This window comes from Vanessa atalanta, chromosome 7 (genome assembly GCF_905147765.1).
Source record: "Vanessa atalanta chromosome 7, ilVanAtal1.2, whole genome shotgun sequence".
In the NCBI taxonomy this organism is placed as follows: Eukaryota; Metazoa; Arthropoda; class Insecta; order Lepidoptera; family Nymphalidae; genus Vanessa; species Vanessa atalanta.
The window spans coordinates 7,647,609-7,674,066 of record NC_061877.1 but is presented as its reverse complement, the minus strand read 5'-3'; the positions used below and the strand labels follow the sequence as shown (position 1 = coordinate 7,674,066).

The following is a 26,458-nucleotide window of genomic DNA, read 5'->3' as shown; positions in this document are numbered from 1 at the left end:
GCATTGAGTCCATTAAACACACCCATACCTAAAAGACATACTATTGCCTTAGTCCCGGATAGCAGAGATAAGGCTATGGATATGTTAAGTGCCATATTAGATTCCGACCCTGACAATGTATGTTTATTACATTCGCCACCAGCTTGCCCACTTACCCCTAGTAAAGTTACTGTTCCTTATGACGGATCAATGCATAGAGCTCGAATTTTATCAATTTCAGAATCCGATTATGGAACTGAAATTTGGTAAAAATAAAACACAATTCATTAAATATTTTACCGATATCCTTTTTGGCTGTTACCTGTTTTTTTTACGCTTAATTCTAATTCTTTATGAAATATAATATAAATTAAGAATTAAACTATTTAGATTTTTTAAATTAAATTGTTTATGTTTTAAATTTATAAAGTTAAATAATTTTAAGGAATGTTAATAATTAGAATGTAATTATAATATAAATAGATACACTGAATTAGTAGTAATTTCCGTCCATTACGATTTTATTCGTCTTCCTTGCCTAACTTAGCTAATTTATTTCTGTGATAGATTACATTTTAATAATTTAAAATCTTTTATCGTAGATATTTTAATATGCAAAATCTGTTTGTCATTATGTTTTTAATTTTAAATACAATTTTGTACAATTAAATGCATGGTGGCTTCCTTCACCCGTGTGTGCACAGCTTACGAATAGTTAATAATTTTTGTATGAAGTGCATGGTGTGATATTCTTTTTTGTCAATATGTGTTATTGTAAATAATATTATACAATTATTGTGAATTAACGCACTTATTTCATTTAATTTCACTCCTATTGCTCTCATCCGCACTTCACCCCATCTCATTTACAATTGCCGCACTGTTAACAATGAAATAATAATAAGAATTGAATTCTGTTACATGATGTTATTTTAATTCATCCAAGTAATTATTAAGATAACAATTTGAAACATAAAACTAAGAAACATCACCCAATAGAATTGAATTCGTATTTAAATGACAAATGGGAATAATGTACACAAAGACTGCGGCCAATCACTCTGCATAAAACAAACGAAAAAGGATCTTGAGAACTGAATAATAATATTAACACAATCTCATTATAACAATGTATTAACTGATATAAGGGTCAATAAATACACATTACAATTTTCTCTAATTAATTTAGAATATTTAAAGGATAGTTTAAATTGATGCAATTATCCAAAGAAAAGATGTATTTTCATTAATATTACTGATCATAACATCGCTTTTCACAACGAACGAGATTGCTTCCAATGGTTGCAACTTTGTTAAGACCAAGTTCTTCGAAGGTAAAGTTATTATTGCTTTTAGCATGGTTTTTTCTTTGCATGTATGTACATATTTACTAATGAAACTGATAATTAAAATGCTTCCAAAAACTTGTCACTTTTGCACTTCAACATGCAATTCAGAGAAACATGAACGATTTTTTTACTTTATTGAACCATCTTAATAAATACATTACTAAGATCGTTAATAAACATTGCGAAGTGTAAGCAAACGAGTTATTGGTGCTTTTAATTTACTAATTTAAATTCTTAAAAACTAATTTTATAAATATATAGCTAATTATAGTTTATACTATATCTTGTGTAATATTATTTAAATAATAATTGCAACATTGGAAGTTTAATTATGTTTAATAATTACTATAATTTTATAAACATAGACCTAATAATTTAGAAAATACAATACCATGCACTTTTACATACATATAAATAAAATATATTTAAACCGTTTTAAGGAATTAACTGTAGCTTATAATTTAATTAGTTAAGGGCGCTGGGTCTTCATTTTGCATGCAAATCTTATAATTTAAGTTAAAGTATTTTTTAAACACAATTTTTAATGGATTATTTAATAATTTTACAATTAAACATTTAGACGAATATATATTTACAACTTAATTTTTAGTTAATTTATGTGAAATTAATGGGTAAAGGATATTAATTTAACAAATTTTCAAAGTGACAAGATTTTATAACTGCTTGCATTACTGTAAAAATATTACGTATGCTGCCTTCGTTATCATGTTGTTATTCAGAGTATAGTATACATGAGCAAAACATCCTGTAAAATTTTAAAAATAATTTTTCATTTCAGACTATCGAAAATCTAATGCTGACACACCATCGAAATATCAATTTCGACATCAAGATATTCCTCCTACTGTCGACCTTAACCCTTTCTATCCAACCATGCATCGGTACCATACGGCACATCTTCGCGGCAAACATGGTGTTGTAAATTATGAAAATGAAAATACAAATGACGTTCAAATGAAATTTTGGACATTACCTAAAAGTACATCAACTATGCCCGCTGAAAGACCAGTAGCTATGGATCAAAAGTCATTACAGAGCCCAAAGAATGCATCTTCAAATTTACAATCACATCAACAATCAATAAAAATATCACCAATAGATCCTCGAACATCAGCAACTTTTAAATCATCTACTCCAACGAATAAAGAAAATGTTGTTAACTTAAGTTCCAAGCTTCTTTCTCCTGTTAAATCGACAATGACAAATGAAGAACTTTATGCTGTCATACATAAAAGTAAGAAGAAGCTCAATATTAAGGAAACATCAGAAATTACTAATTCACCAGCACTAAATATCATAAATTTATCACCAGTAAGTTCTGAGGCGTCATTATTTCATAAAGGCAGTCAACGCTATCCAGAAACAGGCTACATAGGAGACAATAAAACCCGGTCTAGTATAAATCTAGATAAACAAAACATAGGGCCGTACCCTTTAGGAAACTTTAATACACACAAACAAGAAACTTGTGCGGATAGATATGGACCGATACAACAAACATCTAGATTAGATTTTAAAAAATTACTTTTACAGCACAGTGTAAAATTGAATACACTAAATGTTCAGACTAAATCAAATAAGCTTTCCGCCGTCGAGCAACTGAAACTTTCTAAAGAAAAAACACAACTTCCCGTGACACCACCAGGTAATAGGTCGCAAATTAACATTCTTGATCTTAGCGGTTCTCCAAAAACTTATAGCCACAGAAAGATTATAAAATCTAATAATCAACCACTATCACCAGGTAGAACAAATAGCTTATTAAAAGACCACAAAAATACAGCAAAAATTCTTTTATCACCAAAGTCACAGTGGCGATTCGCAAGTCCGAGATCGGATGTCCTTTCCACGCCCATACCTGAGGCAAATAATGAAGATGAAAATTCTAATAGCTCAGGAGATAAGTCTGAAACGTCTCCAATAAACCCACCGTCAAAAACAGTTCCTATTTTAACTAACCAACATTTTGGAGCTCGGAGATCTTTAATACCTATAAGTGAGCATAAATTAAATGAAGAACATAACTTAAACATTTCTATAAATCAAGGAGTCTTTCCAATTGACAGTGATTATTCCAATTCGCATACTTTATCTAGATCGGAAATAATGCAAGCCAAACGTGCGGAGTTCTTTAAAAGTTCTCCAGAACTACCTTCACCAAAATTGACATCCTTTAAAAGCGTAAATTCCGGGACGGTTTTAAGAAACAATACTTCACCTGATAGGGAAAAAACGTCGCCTTCAACGCTGGAGACAGCCTTATGATAATTATAAGTAACTGTATGATGAGGTGCTTATTGCCATTTTTCACTTGTAAATATGAGAATGAAATTAAAGAAGCTTTAATCTAGTCTTTTCTTGCTTAGTGTGCCATTGTTTGGCATTATTAATGTACATCCAGTGTTCAATCTACTTATCTACGATATTTTGTTTTCTACCTATTTTTTATTTTTTCAAATAGCTCTGTTGGGGCCAATCTTAGTTTATAAAATTAAGATATTATTGTAAGCATAATTACAAAATATTCTGTAAGTATTTATTGTGTAAACATAATATGTAATTAATTTTGAGTTTTGGGTTTTTAAGTTATTAAAAAATTTAATTAAACGTTTTGAACAATTTGAAGGTATTTTATTAAATGAGTTGATTCGAAATAAGAATAAAAAAATGTGTTTCTTTTCTGTGCTTTCGTAAAATAATATTTAATTTAATCACCTAAAGAAAATTTTATTACTGATAATATATTTTTATGAATTAGATAATACTTAGTAAATAGGCTGATCTGCTTAATAATTATAATGAATTTATGGATCTTTATCAAAAATATTTCGATAAAATCGTGTTTTCATTTCATTCATACATATTAGTACACCCAATTAAGTATGTCTTTTAACTGCAAAATATGCTAATACTATTTTATAAATTATTGTTGCTTGTAATTGGCTTTTACGATAGCTTATAAATTTCAGTTATAATTTCGGATATTTAAGCAGTACCATAAACACACTAGATTTTAACACATATTCAGTTAAAAAGTGATTTTACTAATTTAAACTGGGTATTACTGAATATTTTGCATAGAAATTCAAGAATATTAGAAAAAAATACAAATGATTTTTTCTCCGTCTGTGACAGTGCCCCCATAATAATGGGAATATGGGAAACAAATTTTGTACTTTTTTTTTAAAAGTGACATATTTCCCAGACTAGTTTCTAAACATCTTTTTTTCTAAGCAACTAGGGATCAACCTAATATTTAAAAGACATGGAATTACATACGAATAAATATGTGCATCATCCAGCGTAAACGTGTATATATACGTGTAGGTATGTATATTATTATTATCGAAGTTTATTAGTCTGATATCTGCGGAATGGTGCGTCATAAGATCAAAAGTATATGATCAATTTTTGTATACAATTACATTATTTACAATTTTTGTCTAGCCTATTTTTATGATAACACTCACACTTAGCAAACTGACGATGTATTTCGAGGTACACAGTTTCATCGTCCTCATCATCATTTCAGCCGGAAGACGTCCACTTCTGGACAAAGGTCTCCCCCAAAGACCTCCACAACATATGGTCTTGCGCTACGCGCATCCAGTAGCTTCCCGCGAGCCTAACCAGATCGTCAGTCCACCTTGTTAGTTATTCGTTTCGTGGTCCTAACCAGTCTATGATCGATCTCGGTTATGACCGCCTTGATCACATTTTCATTCTACCTATCAGTATATTCTAGTTTTAGGAAACCCAGTCTTAAGTAGTTTTAACTAGTAAAAATGCGTAGTTATTTAAAAATAGGTTTTAAGTGCAACATGAATATAATTCGTGTCGTGCTCGTCGATGAATAAAAACAACATCACACGGATTATATTATACCACAAGTTTGTCCAACAACTCGAGTTTTAGCAGCGTGGTTGAATAAAGGACGCCTTTACCCAGCAATCATGGGACATTTACTGGCTTTTACATATCAATCATACAAACATTACAAAAAAGCTAATAATAATATTATATAAAGTTAGCGTGTGTTCAGAATAATACAAGACTTACGGACTTCTTTCTAAACAGAATTAGCTTAAATGACGTTTAACTTTAAGTGCATTGACGTTTTTATATCATAAACCGTCAGTAAAAGTATGTTGGAATTGGAATCAAATAACAATTCAAGAGGCCATTATAATATTTTAATAATACACATTGATAGAATCCATGAAGTGTGAGTCAAGTGTAAGTGCAAACAGTTCAATGAGCGCAGAAGGCTGTTCAATAAAGCTACGGTTTTTTATTTTGGTAGTTAATACCGCTAACCTGATAAACGAAAGAGCAACGCCAACTTTAGGAATAACCCATGCATTAACTGCTCCCACGGCTCTTTTTACTACTTACTTATTTATAGGCATTTTTGTTTTTGGAGAAGTATACAAACGTTATGCTTCTTCGTTTTTACAGATATATGCTCTTGTAGCATGCTGTAGCATTCATATAACTTTATCTTTCATCGTTTTCAAGGAGTTAAAAGAAAGCTCTATCAGTAAGCAACATGCTGCACTTGTACTAGATGGAGTATTACCAATGATAAGTGCTGTGTTATTGTTGGTTGATTTGACAGGAATCATATTTTCTATCAGGCAAGAAATATCGCCTCCTTCTACATTACCAGCTACCAGCACATCTTCACAGTCAGAAATAACACAATGAATTCGATAAAATACCTATGCAATAAATTACTAAATTTAAGCGTTTGTTGCTTTTATTCCATCCAATTATGTCCTTTTTAAGTTTAAGCGATTTTGTCAGAAAGTGAAGAGTAATTTCAATAATTTTAAATGATATAAATCTACTTACATAGAAGACTTTACCTACTATATGTATTTAATTAGCCGTCTACTGAAAAAAATGCATAATTTAGCACCTAACAAGATGTCCGAAGGTAAAATTCAGCTGCTAGGATTAGTCCAAACAAATCCTCGAACATCCAATGCGTTAGAAGATGCAGAGTGATACAACATCTCTACGCAAAACCAAGATACAGCAGGTCGGAAAGGGCTTAATCGTTGATAATTCGAGCCGCTCAACGCTGAATATGGTGAAATGGAAGACGATGGTACTGGGGAGCACACGGCCAGAGGTAAGAGCAGTACTCCATGTACTTTTTAGATGCTAATTCGCTGCTAATGGCTTTACTTTCCAAATGACCGTAGAACTGAACGACACTCGAAATATCGACGTTAAGTATTCCGATACTAGATGATCTGGTTCTCGTCGACGTGTTCACGAGAAATATTAGCGGCCGGTGTAACAGGTGTCCACAGCAGTGTCGTCGGCATAGCATTGAATATTGCTGATATGGAATAAATCATTGATATGAAGAAGAAATAGAGTAGAGGCATGCAGACTTGAGGAACACCAGCTTTGACGAATTTTAATTCAGAGCATGCACCTTCGGCATCGACTTTAATGCTGCAATCTACCAAAATACTGGTATCCAGTTGCATAGTTGTCCAGGAATTCTGTAAATAGGAAACTTACAAAGTAGCGCTTAGTGCCACACGCGGCCAAAGGCCTTCACTATGTCCAATCTTACTGCATTCTGCTTTTCCCTTGGACTTAACTGCTTCCACCCATCTATGATTTAGGTAAACTAGAAGATCACCAGCTGAGCGACCGAGACAGAAAACGTACTCACAGTCGCTAATCAGCCGATGCTCCTGTACCGCAGGAGCTGGTAGTTAATAATGGACTTCATTATCTTTGAGAACAAGGAAGTGGCAAGGAAGGCCTATACTTTGACGGGTCTGAGCAGTTGCCTTTTAATGGATCAGCTGCAACAAATGACTTACAGGAGTTCGGGACAACGCCTAATTTGCAGATGAGAATGAAAAGATGCTTTAAAACCAGTGCTAACTCCGGAGCACATATCCGTAAGCACGGTTGGAAGGGTGCCATCGGGGGCACTCTACTTATGAATATCCAAGGAAAGTAGTGCTTTACGAACTGCACCCAGCCGGAATTTAACCTCTGGCATCGTTATATCACACATCATTATGTGGGATTGTTGGAGGTGACTTTCCTCGGTAATCAAGTCGAGTTAGACTTAAGTAGCTTTCTTCTTGACGGTACGGGCCAACGTCTTATCGTTGCCGTGCAGCGATGGAAAAGATGGCTGACAGAAATTCCCAAAGACAGTATCAGCGAGAGACCAGAGCAAACGTCTGAAAAAAGAAAGTGCTGTCTTCGCCTTAACAAGAAAGGTTTTGAATAACCTAGAGGCAGAGCATTCCTTTCTGAATGCGCTGGTATTTACATCATGAGATGCCAATGCGTCAGCCCAGGCACGATAGCGATTAAGCTTTCGGCGATGGACGCTGTAGAAAACGGATTGAAGAGTTCCATACCCTGAAGAAAATAGGTATCAGACATATTGCTAAATATCTATTTTAGCGGGATGTCTTGCTACTTAAGACTTATTGGTCTAATGATAACATACTATAACAACAACATAAAAACAGCCTACTCATACAATTTTTTATCATATTGACTTATGAAAAAAAACTACCAGGTGCAGTATGTTTTAAATTATTATTATGGTAATAAATTGTTGGAATTTTTTATATATTTCAATGAATGTACACATACTAAGTACCGAGACATTGTTAATAAAATATGATAATGCTTAATTTCTTTTTAAACATAACAATATTTTTACAAAAAAAATGCTTAGTTTAAATATATTTATACAAAGTTTTAGACATTTTGGCAACACCAGTTCGACATTTCGAATTAATTGGAAATATATCCATTGTACATAAAATCTTAAGATAACAAATATAGGTAGTGGTAGTGGATACTTTAATTTGCATTCAGTATATTATCAGATGAAAACAGTATATTGTCTATGTACAAAGCTATGTTTAATAATCATAACTTAGCTGTATTACATATATATGAATGAATTGTCTCATTTTTAGATTATATAAATTAATATTCGTCTTCACTTTACTAACCATATTCTAAGAAGAAACAAATTCGGAAATGTTTTCTTGTGGCATAGTTTTTGTCGGCAGGTGACAATAAGGTGTTACATTCTAATGAAGCCAGATTAAAATATGTTAATATAAAAAATTTGAAGTATTGAGACTCAAGATATTTTAGACCTAATATTCTTACACAAAATAATATATTGGCCTATTAAAATACTTATTAAAACTGAAGCATATTAAAAATCCTCACTAAAAAATAGGACACATTGTCTCATTACCTCAACATATTAGGTTGCAAATCGATGATTCCACATCAATGAAACCTATGTAATAAGAATTGTGAAATTACCGATGACCTGAATGAATCTTATTGTTGTTTTCACAAAGCTGATAAAAATTAAATAAGATTATATATTTATTAACTTTGTACAATACACTTGTATTTTATAATTTAGATTAAATTTATATTTATTATACTATTGTAGACAAATCCAATACAACTATAGATTTTATATGGTAAACTGTGTTAGCTGTAAAAATTGTACAATATGTCCAAATCACCTTGGTGTATATTCATTAACACAACATTTCTGTTACAACTTATAATGAATCTTCAAAATTAAAAATAAAATATTTTATTTCACTGTCTGACTCATTACAAATAAAAAAAATAGCTCATATTTTATAGTTATTTAATAAATTGATACAAGTATATGAAACTTACAATCATACTATATTTAATCTTTAATCAGTCCTTTCCTGCACTTATTTGCTGAAAGCTTTTTCACCTTATGTTACTTATTCATAGGAGGTCCATTCATTAAAGGTGGTCGCATCTGTCCCATGGGGCCCATTGGGCCCATAGGACCCATTAGTGGTCCCATCATTGGTGGTCTCATACCCATCATAGGAGGCATAGGCCCATGAGGACCCATCATCATTGGTGGAGCCATTGGCCCACCAGGGCCCATAGATGGTGGTGGTATCATGCCAGGTGGCCCACCAGGTGTAGGTACTGGTGGCCTTGGTCCTCCTGGACCCATAACAGAAGGATCCCATGGAGGTGGAATAGCTGCACCTTTATTTCCAAACGGATTTTGTGCAATTTTCCCAGCTTTAAATGCAGCTGTCGTAGCGTCAATAAGGTGTTGAGCTTGTTCTTCCATCCATTTCTGATAGTAAAATTTTACATTATCCTTGTGTTTTCTTCCAGTACAATGTGTTTTTCTCACACTTGGAGAATCATGCGTTAAATATGTATCACAATAGTCACAGTAATACTTAGGCATGATTGTTTAATAAGTATTTGTGAACTTGTGTGTATTTCCCTAATATGTGTCTATTATATTATTAGAATTTAAGGCGCTAAACGATGATTATTTCTTAAAGCTTCAGCTTTGTTGATTGCAATTTTACAAAACGATCAAAACTAAACGTCACCTGTCATTTAAGTTTTACAATGCTGTTGGCTGAATAAAATAGCGGCACATGTATTATTAATTATTGCCAGCTTAAATGAATTTTAAAATATATTTTATACTTAATTTATAATAATACGCTACCATTTTAATTAATTAATTAACTTAGTAAATTATATAAGTTAAAATGATAATTATTTATCATGATAAAATGATGTAATGTAAAGCAAAAATTATAAATGCACTCGAATGAAGAGTGAAAACACATGGCGTTTACTGAGTTGCGGTCATCAATTATTATTTTTTTCCGAAGTTAATATTAGATTTGAGATAATGAATCATTAATATTAAATACTCTGTCCAACCAGTTATACACTTTTAGACAGATATAACTAATGAATGGATGACGTCACATTTTTTTATCGATTTGATACAGTGTATCGATTTTAGCTCGAATATTTTTATTTGTTCGGTGTTCTACATTTTCTTTATTATAGTTTCATGAAAAAATTGCCTCTTTTTTAACTTATAATTCAATTTTGCGAGACTTTATCGTGTCGTATATATATATCGTATCAATTATGTAGTAGAGTATACATACGTATATATATATATATATATATATATATATATATCATTTCTCCGCATAACATATGCCCATACATGACAGCGGACTTCCACATAACTTCTCGGTTATTGGTACCACTTTCAGACTTCCTCTTATGTACTCATTCCTTACTCTATCCATACACACATATATAAATTAATATAAATATTTACATCTTTGTTATTGTGTTAAATCCCTGTTTTGTATATTTTCCGACGAATATTTCAAGTCAAAAAACTAAAATAAATAAATTTAGCTTATTTTACTTAAATATTAATTATTACAAACAAAAATACAGAAATCTTAGGATAAACAAAAAAACAAAAAACAAGCTCAAAACAAAAATATAACCAATTATTTTATCCGTGTACAATGGGCGTACTTATGGCTAGAGAGATTTTTTAAAACCATCGGGGTAGGCGGTGCAGTCATAAAGTTACATACAAATATTTACGCACTAATACGTAATATATATACATACGTAACATTAAATAGCGCACAGAAGAAGGAGAAGAAGAAAAGCGTATAGAAGGGAAAGAATATGCAAGTTCCGGCGAAGACGTATAGGAAGCCACTTGAGTCTTCAACGATATTCGCAGACATGCTCATATTTTCGAAGGCATAATATAAATCGAATAGCAATATTTTTAAGTCGCAGGCTTGTTCAGTTGGTCCTCAGTCAGATCAGGATAAAATTCATCTGCGTAATCTAGAAATGATAAAAGGAGAGAGTTTGTAGCATAATTTTGGTAGGAATTGGAAGTGCAGATTGGAGACGCCGTAATGAGCTCAACGCAGCGAATATTTTCCTACTGACTTATTTTATTTGTACTGACCTCGATAATGTCTGGTCTATATACACACCAAGATCTTTAACATTGGAGTAGTAGAATATTTTAGTACCTCTGTATTCAACTGATAACCTGTGATTTACTTGCGTTGATGTTAAAACCGTATCGCTTACTCCACTCAGAGATTGAAACAAGATCGTCATTAATAGCATCAATCGTTGCAGGAATATCTTTAAGTGTTGCATGGTGATAAATCTGGATATCGTCTGCATATATATAGTAGAGTAAAGAAATTCATAAAGTGATAGATTTAATGAAAATTGCAAAGAGTAAAGAAGATAAGACGCCACCTTGAGAAACCCCAGCCTGAACATTACACCATGAGGAGAAAGTCTCATTATGGCGAATACGATGACTCGGCCCTTGAGGTAACTTTGAAATCTTGAATCTACCACTGATGGGGATATATGAATAGAACCTAACAAACTCAAAAGGATGTCATGATCAACGCAGTTAAATGAGTTGCTAAAATCCAAAAGAATCAAAATTATGAGTTGTTTATTATCCATGGCTGCACGAATGTCATCAGTAACCTTAACCAGAGCTGAGACCGTACTATGACCTGCGTGGAAGCTAGATTGAAGAGGGTTGAGAATGGAGTGTTTGTTGAGGAAAGTGTTTAGCCGTTGAAAAACAATTTTTTCTAAAATTTTGGAAAGGAACGGGAGAATGGAATGGAATCGGTCGGTAATCTGAGTTGTTGATAGGATTAGGTGTTTTGGGAAGTGGTATGATATGGTATTTCCAAGCATCGGGGAATTAAAATAGGTGCAACGACGTCTAGGATGGGAATAATCGTTTTACGGCTTATGCAGTCAGCACCAACGGCATTCGAAGACACGGATAATATGTTCTTCTTAACATCACATTCAGTGACAGAGGAGAAAGTAAACGGTGGAGATTTAGAAGTTGGTTGCGAGGAAATAATATTAAGCGTGCGATGTTTATCGGCACTATCGAGTGAATAAGGGGAAGAGAAATGCTTATTTAAAAGCTCGAAGTCAATTTTAGTGATGTTATGTGATGATTTACCAACTCCAAGTGTTTCTAGAAATTTCTAGATTTTTGAAGTGTCGCCGTTTTCGATAGATTTGTAAATGAAGCGTCGTTGAGTCTTTAAATGCTGTATTGCATCGATTCTGAGCTTTTCTATATTTATCGCGATTAAAGTCAGTGTCATGCATCTTAAATTTGTATTTAGCGTGGTTTTTTCCTCAATGAGTTTTTTTAATTCGTCCGACAACCACGCTACTCGAAGCTGTTTCATCTTTACCGGTCTTAAAGGGGAATGGGTATCGTATTACTTTGTTAGCAGTGTATTAAAAATTTCTACTTTCTTATCAATTGAATCAGCAGCGAATACCGACGAGCAATCTAGCTGACGACCCTCATCACAAAGTCATATTATTATTTCAAACTCAAACTCAAACTCAAATTCCTTTATTCAATATAGAAGTATTACACTTTCTTATTGATTGTCAAGTTAAACACTACCACCGGTTCGGAAAAAGAAAACACCCTGACCTGAGAAGAACCGGCGAAAGAAACTCAGCGGGACTTTTTTTTTTTACGTCAAATTAATTATATACATAATTGTATATGAGTAGAAACAGCCAGGAGGCGATCGTTTCATTCCCAAGGTGTGCTATCAAACATAAACTCACTAATTGTATAGTAACCTTTCGCACACAAGCGTTCCTTAACAATTTTTTTAAATTTCGCAACAGAAGCATTTTGATCGCTTTCTGGGATCCTGTTGTAGAAGCGTATACATTGCCCCACAAAAGAGTTACTGACTCTATGCAGTCGAGTAACAGGAGTAACAAGATTGTGTTTGTTCCTTGTACCAACGTTATGAGAATCACATTTTCTCATAAAAACATTAATATTTTTCCGTACATACAAAACATTACAGAATATATATTGAGAAGCAACAGTCAATATCTTAATTTCTTTAAATTTATACCTCAAAGATTCCTTGGCTCCTAGGTTATAGATTGCGCGAATAGCCCTCTTCTGCAGCACAAATATAGTATGGATAGCGGCTGCGTTACCCCAAAGCATAATACCGTAGGACATTATACTGTGAAAGTAACTGAAATAAACTAGGCGAGCCGTATCAACATCGGTAAATAATCTAATTTTTTTGACCGCAAATGCCGCAGAACTCAGTCTACCCGCCAATCCGTTTATATGGGGGAGCCACTGTAATTTGGCATCAAGTGTAAGGCCAAGAAATTCAGTTGTTTCAACTGGATCCATCGATTCCCCATTGATAAGTACATCGGGTTTTACATTTTGCACGTTTGGTGTGCTAAATTTTACAATTTTAGTTTTTTTATTATTCAGCCTAAGATTATTTACGCTAAACCAGTGTACTATATCAGACATAGCATTGTTTACATCGTCATACTGTACCTGTTTCCTATTAATTTTAAAAACCAAAGAGGTATCATCAGCAAACAATACTATATCATGTTTGTTCCCAACAAGAAAGGGCAAGTCATTTATATATATGAGGAATAGAAAAGGTCCAAGAATTGATCCTTGTGGAACCCCCATACCAACTAAGACCCCAGGAGACCTTGTCCCTTTAACGTCAACCCTCTGAATTCTATTGTTAAGATAAGAAGTCAGAAGGTCGAGTGCACATTCTCTAATTCCATAGTGATATAGTTTCCTGACCAGAGTTTCATGTTGAACACAATCAAAGGCTTTGGATAAGTCGCAGAAAATCCCTAAGGCATCCTGCGACCTCTCCCAGGCTTCATAGATATTTCTTATTAATTCGATACCTGCGTCGGTAGTCGAGCGACCCCTCGTAAATCCAAATTGTTTTCTATGAAGCAGATTGTATCTATTGAAATATGCTAATAATTGATTTAAAATAATTTTTTCAAATATTTTGCTGAGGGTTGGTAGTATCGAGATTGGCCTATAGTTGTTAGGATCTGAAGAGCTACCAGATTTAAATATTGGAATGACTTTACTATGTTTCATCAGGTCAGGAAATACACCACGTTGAACACAATCATTGAATATTATTGCAAGATAAGGTGCAATTAGATCAATAATTGAATTAATCACCTTTACAGAAATACCCCATAGATCAGCAGTTTTCTTAATGTCTAATGACTTAAATGTACAAATTATGTCATTGGTGTTTACAGGGGTAAAATTAAATTTTGATTTGCATTCACGTACATTTTCTTTCATTAATGATTCGGCAACTGCTGAAGAAATAAGTAACTTAGTTGTAGAAACTGGTATGTCAGCAAAAAATTGTTCAAAAACTGAAGCAACTTCCCGTTCACTATTTATGACTTTATTATTATAATTTAAGTTCAATTCGGAGCTGCGACTGCCACCTCTACCAGTTTCACAATTAATAATTTTCCAAGTCATTTTTATTTTGTCATGTGCATTCTTAATTCTATTTTTTATAGTTAAAGACTTTGCCAAAAAGCACACTTTTCTAAATAATTTTGAATAGTTACTTACATAGTTGGCAAAAGTGGCACTGTGATTATACGTCCTTTCATTATAAAGTAATAAAATATAAAATAATTTATTGTAATAAATTCTGTAAATATTTATTTATAACTTTTTCAAAATGTATATATATTTAGGACTAGGATTAGGACTACGATTTAGTTTAAATATTTGATGTATATTAGAGTAGATGAAAAAAAAAACCCATAATTATTCCTACCTAGTAAAAACGTTTTAAATTTTAAATTTATTTATTTGCAGAGAAAATATTCAATCACGTCATTTTAGTCAGGTTCATTTACGGTATTGAAATGTACGTTAGAAGTTATTGTACGGGCAAGATTAGGCCATTTATGTAATTGTTAATGACGCATTTTAAAGTTACTTTTACCGCAACTGTAACGTTTTAAGACAACTATCAAGAAGTGAATAACTGTTGGACAGAGTTTTATAAATTATAAAATTCCTTGCGATGCATTTATAAACAGGCCACTGTCATATAGATAAGTCATGTAGACAAGATATACGGAATTTTAAATTTAAATAGATACCTAGTTATTTTTATTGAACTTTATTATTATTATATATTTGCGATAAAAGGACGTATTGTCTAATTGTGAAGAATTTTTTTATCTTATTTGCACGTATATTACATAATTGTAAAATATATATATTTAATTGTACTTGTAATATAGTACGTGTGAGTCTTTCGTTCAATACCAGTTCCAATCAACCGGTTAATCTAAGATTTTAATTTAGTTATGTATTTAACTTACTAATTGCAAAGACATTATATTTAATGTTAAGAGCTCTTAACAATGTAATATCTATATAACTTATTAATCTCAGTCAACATAAATTTTCATGTAATTTTCCTAGATGAACAATTTAAACAGAATAGTCATCACATATTAACAAAATTCATATTAATAAAAATAATGAGAAAATGAAACTTTATTAGAACTGGTAATATTCGATTTATTCATGTGTCAAATCAATTCTATGAAATAGGTAATCAAAATCAATTCCCAATTGTCAATGACAATTTATATCAACCGCGCGGTTCGTAACTTATGTATTGTGTTTTGCGCGTGTGAATTTGTGGTTATAACGTTAATGTGCTTATGGACTATTATACGCGATACTATTTAGACCTATTTTTACTTCATTAATTTTCTTTAATAAGAAAAATATATTCGTGTATCAAGATGCCGGATATGAAGTACATTTTAGTCACTGGTGGAGTTATTAGTGGTGTAGGAAAAGGTGTCATTGCAAGCTCATTTGGCACGATTCTAAAGAGCTGTGGAATTGATGTGACTTCAATTAAAATTGATCCATACATTAACATCGACGCGGGAACATTTTCTCCTTATGAACATGGTTAGTTTCAACATAGTATCACTATGTTTTAAATTTTTACGTGCGTCAATTCCCATTTTTAATAATTTATCTATTTTTATTTCCTAGGTGAAGTTTATGTACTCGATGACGGTGGGGAAGTTGACCTTGATCTTGGCAACTATGAGCGCTTTTTAGATATAACTTTACATAGGGATAATAATATTACAACTGGCAAAATATACCAGCAAGTTATTGAACGCGAGCGACGAGGGGACTATCTAGGAAAGACTGTGCAAGGTATTGATAGTTTAATAAATTATAGTTTAATTTAAAGCATAAATATATAATTTTAAAATACATTAAAATCCTAACTAAATATCCTAAGTAAATTATGAACAATTTGTTAATAATTTACATATTCATGAATATTGCAATCACATTGATCAATCAAGGCTTAAGTCACTGATTCAGGTTTATATGGTAAATTTCTAAATCTAGGGTTAAATGTGAAATCAGATTTTAAATTTTATAAGCTTGATGTTATAGGCATTTTCAACGAACAGTGCAGCAGCTTAAAAGTGTGTGATAATAGACTGCAATTTAGAAGAAACCCTCTTATGCCTTTAAATGTAACTGAAATAAATGTTTTCTTTCAGTTATACCACACATAACCGATTCAATACAAGAATGGGTGCAAAGAGTAGCTCATATTCCTGTTACACCCGAAAACACACCACCAAAAGTGTGCATTGTAGAACTGGGTGGCACAATCGGTGATATAGAAGGAATGTCATTTGTAGAAGCATTTAGACAGTTTCAATTTCGAGTAAAAAGGGAAAATTTTTGCTGTGCTCATGTCTCTTTAATACCTATGGTATGCTAAACATTATGTTAATACTATACATTACAAATTTTAAATTTTGTTTAATTAGTTTATTTGTTATGTATATTCATTACTGGGTTATAAAGTAAATTTTTGCAACCTTTATATTTATTATCATCTTTAATCAGTAAATATTATATTGATATCTTATGTACAATATTGTTTTTACATATCAAACTGAATACACGAAACTTTCTTACTAATTAAAATTTAATGCTTATGCTTTCAATATGCAATGTTTCCATCACAAAAAGGATTAATTTCTTTAACATGGCAAAGTTGTATTACCATTAAGTTTTTTTATGTTGAAAGTAGTACTCTCATTTCACAGAAATCTGTACTTACCTTTCCTCAATTATAGATTTTAAGGATGGTGTGAAAATGATTCAGTGTTATTTTTTTAATGACAATTACTATAGAATAGGATAGTAACAATTCATACATTGTACATCATACACATATTCAATATTTTATTCTTAAATGATCTATTTGTGTAACTTTTAGCCAAGGTCAACAGGTGAACCTAAAACTAAACCAACACAATCATCAGTGCGTGAATTACGTGGTCTAGGACTATCACCTGATTTGATTTTATGTCGCTCGGAAAAACCTATTAACCATAATGTCAAAGAAAAAATATCTAACTTCTGTCATGTTGCACCAGAACAGGTAAATATTTTTCTTAGAATAAATAAAAATATTCTGTTGTACGTAGAGTTCTACTAAAGATTAAAAAAAATTAAAAATGCTTAAGATTATGTTTTTTTAAATTGTTTTTAGTTATGAGTAAAAAATGTATACTATAATACAAAGCTGAAGAGATGGTTTGTTAACACTCATCGAATCTAGTCAGTCTTATTTGAGATAATATTTTTGGATTAGATAGACCAATTATTGAGTTAGGTTCTAGACATTAAGCTAAAAACTGCGGGAGCAGTGCAGTCATGTTTAATGGCAATACAGTTCGGAGCAGCTAGTTAAATATAAAGATAAGTGTAAAAAACATATTTTATTAATCCTATTTACATTTTTATATTTCAAGGTTATATGCATCCATGATCTTACTTCCGTTTACCATGTCCCACTCCTAATGGAAGCACAGGGTGTTGTCCAATATTTAAATGAAAGACTACAGTTGAACATTGCCTTACCGAGACCATCAAGGTATGTTATATGTATTATTACAATAATATATTAATGATTTCCTTTTTTTTTGTATTAAATATTATAAATAAAATAATATGTGTACATCTCTGGACCCCAGACGAAGTGATAAGTTAAACTATTTAATATTGAAATTGCTTAACATAAGAAAAGCTTAAGCTATTATACTTTAATTTCATGTATATTAATAAGATAATGTTAGGTTATTTATTAATAAAATCTTTTATTGATTATAAAATATAAATTTATTCTTGGTTACAATTCTTAAATATATACATTAGAATTTTGTCTATGTACTTTATTAGTATCATTATTGCCTACCTACCGCTACCGTATGCGTAAGAGAAAAGGTACCACGTTACGTAACGAAGCGGTTTACTGTCCCATAAGAAGTTTTTTTTTTATGGTATTGGTTGGCGGACGAGCTTATGGGCCACCTGATGGTAAGTGGTCACCACCGCCTATAGACAAAGGCGCTGTAAGAAATATTAACCATTCCTTACATCACCTATGCGCCACCAATCTTGGGAACCAAGATGTTATGTCCCTTGTGCCTGTGATTACACTGGCTCACTCACCCTTCTAACCGAAACACAACAATACAGTGTACTGTTATTTGGCGGTAGAATATCTGATGAGTGGATGGTACCTACCCAGACGAGCTTGCACAAAGCCCTACCACCAAGTTATAACTTCTATAATGTTTTTAAAATATTTAAATCAATATCGATTGTATTACTTAATTAAACACATAGAATTACATAAAATAATAATATATTATAATGTTTTCGGTGTTTATTGTTTCGAAATCTTAGTCTGCTTTTAGTACCAGTAGATTTAAATTGTGGGTAGACCATAATTCCTGTAACTCACCCTCTCTGACTGCACATTCCCTCAACAGCTTGCTGCGAGCTGTTCTACGTTGATCATAAATTAGTTTAAAATATCTTATAAATCATCTCACCACTTCAATAAGGAGTCAGTTCTATAAACACATGCAATTTCAGTATTATGTCTTTTTCTGCCATAAAAGGTAAAATCGATTTTGGAGAAAAATATTAGTTGCAATTTCTTTACCATAGAGGTAAAGTAAAAAGTTGTAATTATTTGAAGTTAACTGTGACGACAATTAGAATGAGTTTGAATATTACAAGACACATCGAGTATATGTCATTCGTCATTTTAAAAGTATACGTATCAGTAATATATTACTTTTTAATAGATTTATGCAAAAATGGCGTAACCTCGCAAAAAGAGTTGATAATTTGCGGAAAGAAGTAAACATTGCTCTCGTTGGAAAGTATACAAAGTTAGAAGACAGCTATGCTAGTGTTACTAAAGCGTTACAACACGCTTCTATCGCGGCCTGCTGTAAACTTAACTTGACTTACATTGAAGCTGTCAATTTGGAAAAGCAAACAAAAATCGACGATCCTGTCGTCTATCACAAGGCATGGCAGGATCTTTGTAAGAGCGAGTAAGTAAACTTTGAGAAGCTTTCATTTAACTTCAATTGTTAGTTCGTTTTACTTAATAATTTTTTTTTTTTTTTTTAATTAATTATTGAATTGTTTTTTCAACAAGGCAAATTTTTGATTTAGTATTGCAATTTGTTCATATCTCTGTTTCAATAAAGTAATATAAGTATGAATAACTTAATTTACATATATTATGACTGTCTTAATTAACGATTACGTGCACATTTTAGCGGGGTCATAGTTCCCGGTGGATTTGGACAGCGAGGTATTGAAGGCAAGATAGAAGCATGCCAATGGTGCAGAGAGACACAAAAGCCTATGCTTGGGATATGCCTCGGCTTGCAAGCGTCTGTGATTGAGTTCGCTAGAAACGTGCTAGGATTAAAGGGTGCTAATAGTACGGAAGTAAACCCGGAATGTGAGGATAAAATAGTTATCGACATGCCAGAACACCATCCGGGTAACCTCGGCGGCACGATGAGGCTCGGAAAGAGGAAGACTTATCTGGAACCTAGTATTGTGTGTAAGTATGAATATACTCTAACGTAAATGTGGCATATGTTTCCTAGTTTCATTCGCAACAGATGATGCCATAGGTTTAATTTAATTATCTTGTGTGTTGTATCAAATGGCTTGTCTTGCTTCCTCGTCGTAGCAGTATGATATTTTACTTTATAACATCCCATTGATAATTGATTTTGTTAACAGATGGTGATTGGAGTGTAGTATAAATAAAATACAATGATTTTTTTATAGCATACGTAGGTGGACAGGCAAATGGGCCACCTGATGGTAAGTGGTCACTATTGCTCATAGACATTAGTACCGTAAGCCTTTTTAACTATTTTTAATATTACCAATACACCACCACACTGGCTCACTCACACTTCAAACCGGAAAACAATAGTACTAAGTATTTATGCTTGGCGATGGTATATATGATGAGTTGTTGGTACCCAACAAGAGGGGCTTGTACAAAGCTCTACCACCACGATCGGTTTACACAACTGATGAGATTATCTAATCATTGTGTTTTATATATATGACATTGTTTAATCATAAGGTAGCGGCTGTAAATCTCGTTTGCTTCGCATGATGAGGTTGTTTATCTTTCTTGATTAATTAGTAGCAATAGCACTTTTTAGTACCCTTAAATATAAGGGAACATTTCGATTTCTTTTTTACCTTTTTGTATTTATTTAATTTATGTTTAGAATTTGTTTTAAGATAATATGAAAATAGTAGGTCTACAATAGGAATTTTATTATTATTATAGTTAATGCAATGACGTAAATAACAACATTTTAAAATCAAACCATTCAATAGTACTTACTTATAAATAAACATTCTCAGGCAATGCTATAATTGTTTACCTTCAAGACTTGGCAAACAGAATGTTGTTACTAGTAATATATGCGTAGAAACAAGTGTATGTTTCTATTACTTTATTTAATACGCGGCTTGAGTTGTTTATAATTTAATTCAATAAATACTCATGAATAATTAAGTAACAATAATATGATGTATATAAGTACGCATTCTCTTATCACGTTTAATTAAAATGTATACTTCTTCTATAGATAAAGAACAAAATATCTTATTACGAAAGAATAAATGTCATTCCGATATAGAAACAAAGAAATAAACTTACCATAGCAAAACTTTTACAGCAAAGTTATACAAAAAGGACGTAATTGAAGAGCGTCACAGACACCGCTACGAAGTGAACCCGGAGTACATCGAGCGCCTGCAGGCGGCTGGCCTGCGCTTCGTGGGGCGCGACTCTACGCGTACGCGGATGGAGGTGGCGCTGGTAGACTCGCACCCCTACTATGTGTCCGTGCAATTCCACCCAGAGTATCTGTCGCGTCCGCTATCACCCAGCCCGCCATTCTTGGGGTAAGAAATTTTACTAAATTTTAAATTATTATACTTATCAAGATTTTATTCAATTGTTTTTGATCCTACCATTCTCATTATTAAATTGTGTAATAATTATTATATGTATTTTCATGCAGACTAATTCTGGCATCTCTTGGAAAACTAAAGAACTATTTATCTAAAGGATGTCGTTTGAGCCCCAGAAATCAATCAGATGTCAGCTCAGGTTTGTGTAATGCTACTCTTTTTTTTTAAAATAAAGCTATTGGATACATAACTGACACTATATAATAATAACGAAAACTATGTTTAAAAAAATCTCGTCACACAAAATAAATGATTTGTTTTGTTTCAACTTTCCACATAACAGAATATAAATATAAAGCTCATGATTAAAAAAAATTATATACAAACAATTCATACTACAATATTTTATTTTATTTTCAGATGAGGATGAAATATCAGAAGAAATATCATCCCTTACATTAATAGATGAAAAGAAGGTGGTTGAAAATGGAACAGATATACTAAATGGCGTGCATTAAATTTTGTTATCATCTTACATTAATCTGTTTGTTATCAAAAGATAAACGACTTAAAACGTAGAAGAAATAATTTACTAACCTTTACTTATCAGTTATAATATAAAAAAGCAATGTGAAAGTAATTGAAATTTAATCTCAAATGCAAAGGCAAGATTATTTTTTTGCTATATTTCAATTAATAATCCTAAATATAATCAAATCCCTTCTCCATTAAAAGCCTTATATTTACGATAACCTAAGGTATAATAATAAATACCTGAGTGGAATGTTATTTTAATAAATAATGTTCTTTATTAACTGAATAAAAAATAAAATCTATCTAGTGTTTCAGCATTTTCAATGAGTGTAAAGTTATAATTGCTAAGTTAATAAAGTGTTATTATCACTGGTAGTTTGTAACTTGTATTTTTTTATGTATAATTTATAGTAAATATTAAATATTCTTCTATAATATTCTTCTTTGTTTAGGTTTATGTATGTAGTTATAAAATTGATATTGATTTATCGTGATAATTGGTGATCAATGTTGTGATTATATTGCCTCAAAGACATTGCTTGAGAGTTAATTAACTGCCGTTTTTTTGAGTATCGAATATTAAATTGGAGCATAATATTCAGTTTTTGTTTTTATAAGGATAAGTCGATTGGATAGTTGCATTGAATGTTTAGTGATTTTTTCTACATTCTATCAACACTTTTAAAACTCGCTGCACATAGTTATTAAGATTTAAGATTTCTATATGTTGTGTATAGAAGTAATTGAATGTGTGTGAATTTTATCTGTAAGAAAACTTACATTGTGTAACAACAATAACTGGAATGAAAGTGTCCTTATATAGTTTGTAACTTATTCTTTTTGTAAAAAAAATAGACACCGCTTTGTTTATGTGAGCTTAATAGCTAATACATATTTTTCATATTAATACTTATTCAAGTAAATAATCATTGTTATTATTTTTAAATTTATATTTTGTAATGTTATATATATGTAATTATTTGTTAGGAATCTCGTTTAAGTTAATTTTTAAGTAATTTTTGAATGAAACTGTGCCAATTAGATAAGTATTTTCATTTTAATAAAAAATGACAAAACCAATAGCTCAAAATACTATGTTTGAATGAACATCGGACGGATCTCATTAGTGTCTGGATATAATATTCAAAGCATTTTTTTAAATCAATCAATAAATAAAACAATATTTACAGTAATCACTTATGTAAAATAAGGTAAGGGTTACTACACTACTGTACACTTAAATGTACTATATCGTGTATTACTAAAGCTTATACAAATTAGAGTCATTCCAATATCAAACTTAATGCATATGCGAAAGAAATGTGTTTTAATAGGCTTGTAAGTAATGGTAATTGTTGTGTAACACATGTCATAATAAATTATAATCTATGTTAATTCGTTTTTATTTTATAACTAACTATCCGTCACGACTTTGCAGGGATACAATAAAGATCTACATAAAACAAACAATTTAAGAAAAACTTTTTTTTTCTTTAGCTTACGCCAAACAATTTACTGAAGTTTCATTATAATTGGATGAATAGTTAGTAAAGCATTAAGACAAAGATTCATTTCTATTAGCATTCGTCCGTCAACATAAGTAATTTATTGCCACCGTACAATAAATGCAATATGTCGCATAGCTTAGTCACACATGTCCAGTCTTCGGTAAATGTCGATAGCGCCTACAGCGCGGAACATATTAAATTGCGCAAGTGTGTTCATGATCTCAAAAACACTCGGTTCCTTCACAGGGAATAATTCCAGGCATCAGGTGCTGGACTACTGCGTATATTTCGACAAACAACCTAATTTAATTTATAGGCCCGACTGAAATCAGGGTTTGTTCCCGTGCTGTGTTATGTATCCGGTTTGTACACCAGATTGCTCGTATAATTGGATACAAAAATAAAAATTCAAATGTAAACTTAATGAAAATAAAACAAAACATTTCAATAAGTTGCTCGACTGATCGCTGAAAATTTATAAAAATCAACAAAAATTACAATAATTCATAAGTAAGCCAAAGTGACGAAAAATTATAATTTGTTTATCATAAATTAACAAATTATTTCTCAACGGGTTTTAGTTAGTTGTTAATTTGTAAAATAAGATTCGGGCATGTGTAATTTCATTAACCCAACGGTGGTGAGTAAGACCGTATGGAATGGTGGCAAAAAGCATTTTCCAGTTGAATCGCAATTTTCATTCTCTGGGCGAAAAATTTACCCCCAATCCCTGTATTTTATACTAGTTGCAAAACTTAAAAACTTTACCTAATAGCATACAAACCACCTTTATCTTCACTTCGAGGGTGAGTTAAACAAATAGTCTAATTTCATCTAAATCGGTTCAGCGGTCTAAGCGTGAAGAGGTAACACCCAACTGTTACTTTTGTAATTATTATATTATAGTATTTTATTATAGGTAGTGTAAACATAATTAGTTTTTTTGCGAGTAACCCTGAGCTTACAATACCAAAAAGTAATACGCAGTTGTTAAAGTGTACTTTTTATTGCCTACATAATAAGTAGTTTTTATTTTAATATAAACTCTTTAGAAAATAATGTATAATACAACTAAACAAAGTGTATATCTATTCGATTAAATATATTAAATCGGAAGTTTTGTTAATTGTGATTTATTATTGTATAATGTTTTATCTGAATTATGGATTATTGTCACAATTTTTCCAAATCGATTTTTAGAACATCGTTATCATTCAAATGATTTTAAAAATAATAAATATGAAAATAATATATTTGTTGGTGAAATTACCTTTACCTAAAGTATTTTACAAAATTTCACACCTATTATAATATTATAGTATTTACAGAACTAAATTTGATTGTTCGATTGACATTTCTCGAATTTAAAAACAAGTAATCAGCTCGAAACGATTTATCGATTAATACAAATCGAGTCTAACATCGGTAGTTTATAGACATCTAAATCTAAACATCCCTATATCTTGATTGGTTTTGCTCAAAGTAAAATTTATTTTAAAATCAGTGTACATACATATTGTGCGACTTGCCTATAATTTTTTAACGTAAATATTCTGTTAATATAAACGTTAGATAGGTAATTTAAATAAATAATATTCTTCTGTTTTTAAATAATGTTTTACTTTATTAGTGACACAAGTTTTCAAAATAATATTTATTCAAAATAATGGTCATCATCGCTTGTATTTAAAAATACACCAAAATGGTATTTGAATCAATCGTAGTAGATGTGCTTAATAGGTTTCTTGGCGATTATGTCGAAAACTTAAATAGGTCGCAGTTGAAACTTGGAATATGGGGCGGTAAGTTTGAGTTCAAAGCATGATGTCATACCAGCTCTTGAAAAATAGATGTACTATTTACTAATAATTTGTTTTCAGGCGATGTAGTACTTGAAAATTTAATACTTAAACAAAATGCCCTGGAAGAACTCAACATCCCAGTTCAAACTGTTTATGGACACTTAGGTTTGATATTTATATATTTAGTAAGATATGATAATTAAAAAAAATATATACTTATTTAAAACTCATTAAAAACAAATTTAAAACTCATTTAATAGACCAGCACAAGTAGGCAAAAGTATTATTTCCTTCTGCTTTTCATTATACACCACATTACATAAGATAAAATATAATTTATGAAGATATAGTAGTAAGAAATGCAGTACAAAAAGCAGTATTATTGCTCACTAGCTATATTTTGTAACCTTAACGTTGTAATATTTAAAAATTAGACTAGTGGTGTCACTATTTGATCGTATCCATACTAATAAATCCATAAAAATATATAATATAAATATAATAAAATATAGATATAGTTATTTATATTTTATTACATATAATCAGAAATTGGACTTGTAATTTAACATTTTTATCTTGATCACAGTAATTATTAAATATATATTATATACACTTCTAAAATGTTAAGGTATTGTTTTTTTTTATGAGTTTATCAATAACAATAGTGCAAGGTTATAATATTTAGCATGCAACATAGGCTCTCAACTAATTATTATGAGGTAACTAACATAGTTCGAATAACATTATGACCTCAAATCAGTCTTTGGTTATGGTAATGACTCATATAGTTGATTTTGGAGGTCAATTTGTAGATTGTGCTCAATTTTGTGATAATTAAGTTTTGGCTACTTTATTTTATTCATATTTTGACCTTTTGCATTTGACCTATTTTTTATTAGTTAATATTTAATTATTTCGCCCAATTCTAATACATACCTAATGTACTTATCTAGTTTAATTCTGTTGTTATTTTAGTTTTAAATTTATTTCAGTGAATTAAGTAAATTAATTAATTTTTAAGTAAATTCTATTGATATTTTTTATCCATGGTTTTATTATCAACATATGGAAAGCAACAATTGCATTAAATATAATATAGATCATTGAGATTATTATTATATTTTAGTATAG

The 26,458-nt window shown here is 31.2% G+C and overlaps 4 protein-coding genes across 5 annotated transcripts in view; 3 read left to right on the top strand and 1 right to left on the bottom strand.

The window, feature by feature from the left end:
* Positions 1 to 3,818, top strand: part of LOC125065100 — a 54,483-nt gene extending 50,665 nt beyond the window's left edge. Inside the window, exon 7 of the mRNA XM_047672526.1 lies at positions 2,128 to 3,818. Within this exon, the coding sequence (XP_047528482.1) occupies positions 2,128 to 3,614 (1,487 nt within the window). The 3' untranslated portion in view covers positions 3,615 to 3,818. The remainder of the gene's footprint in view (positions 1 to 2,127) is intronic.
* Positions 3,819 to 9,013: 5,195 nt separating this feature from the next.
* Positions 9,014 to 9,814, bottom strand: LOC125065101 (U1 small nuclear ribonucleoprotein C). The gene has a single exon (XM_047672527.1). It carries the CDS (start codon positions 9,625 to 9,627, stop codon positions 9,133 to 9,135), a length of 495 nt encoding a protein of 164 aa, XP_047528483.1. The 5' UTR covers positions 9,628 to 9,814; the 3' UTR covers positions 9,014 to 9,132.
* Positions 9,815 to 15,743: 5,929 nt separating this feature from the next.
* LOC125065276 (CTP synthase) lies at positions 15,744 to 23,412 on the top strand. Its single transcript, XM_047672803.1, has 10 exons — positions 15,744 to 16,089; positions 16,177 to 16,347; positions 16,707 to 16,924; positions 17,438 to 17,602; positions 17,976 to 18,097; positions 19,320 to 19,574; positions 19,806 to 20,098; positions 21,246 to 21,474; positions 21,594 to 21,682; positions 21,904 to 23,412. The coding sequence occupies exons 1-10, from the start codon at positions 15,915 to 15,917 to the stop codon at positions 21,999 to 22,001; spliced, it is 1,815 nt and encodes a 604-aa protein (XP_047528759.1). The 5' UTR covers positions 15,744 to 15,914; the 3' UTR covers positions 22,002 to 23,412.
* Positions 23,413 to 25,151: 1,739 nt separating this feature from the next.
* LOC125065402 (vacuolar protein sorting-associated protein 13) overlaps positions 25,152 to 26,458 on the top strand; it is a 30,804-nt gene continuing 29,497 nt past the window's right edge. For both annotated transcript variants that reach the window (XM_047672975.1, XM_047672974.1), the window contains exons 1-2: positions 25,152 to 25,327; positions 25,406 to 25,492. In XM_047672975.1, coding sequence (XP_047528931.1) covers positions 25,228 to 25,327; positions 25,406 to 25,492 — 187 coding nt within the window. In that variant the 5' untranslated portion in view covers positions 25,152 to 25,227. The remainder of the gene's footprint in view (positions 25,328 to 25,405; positions 25,493 to 26,458) is intronic.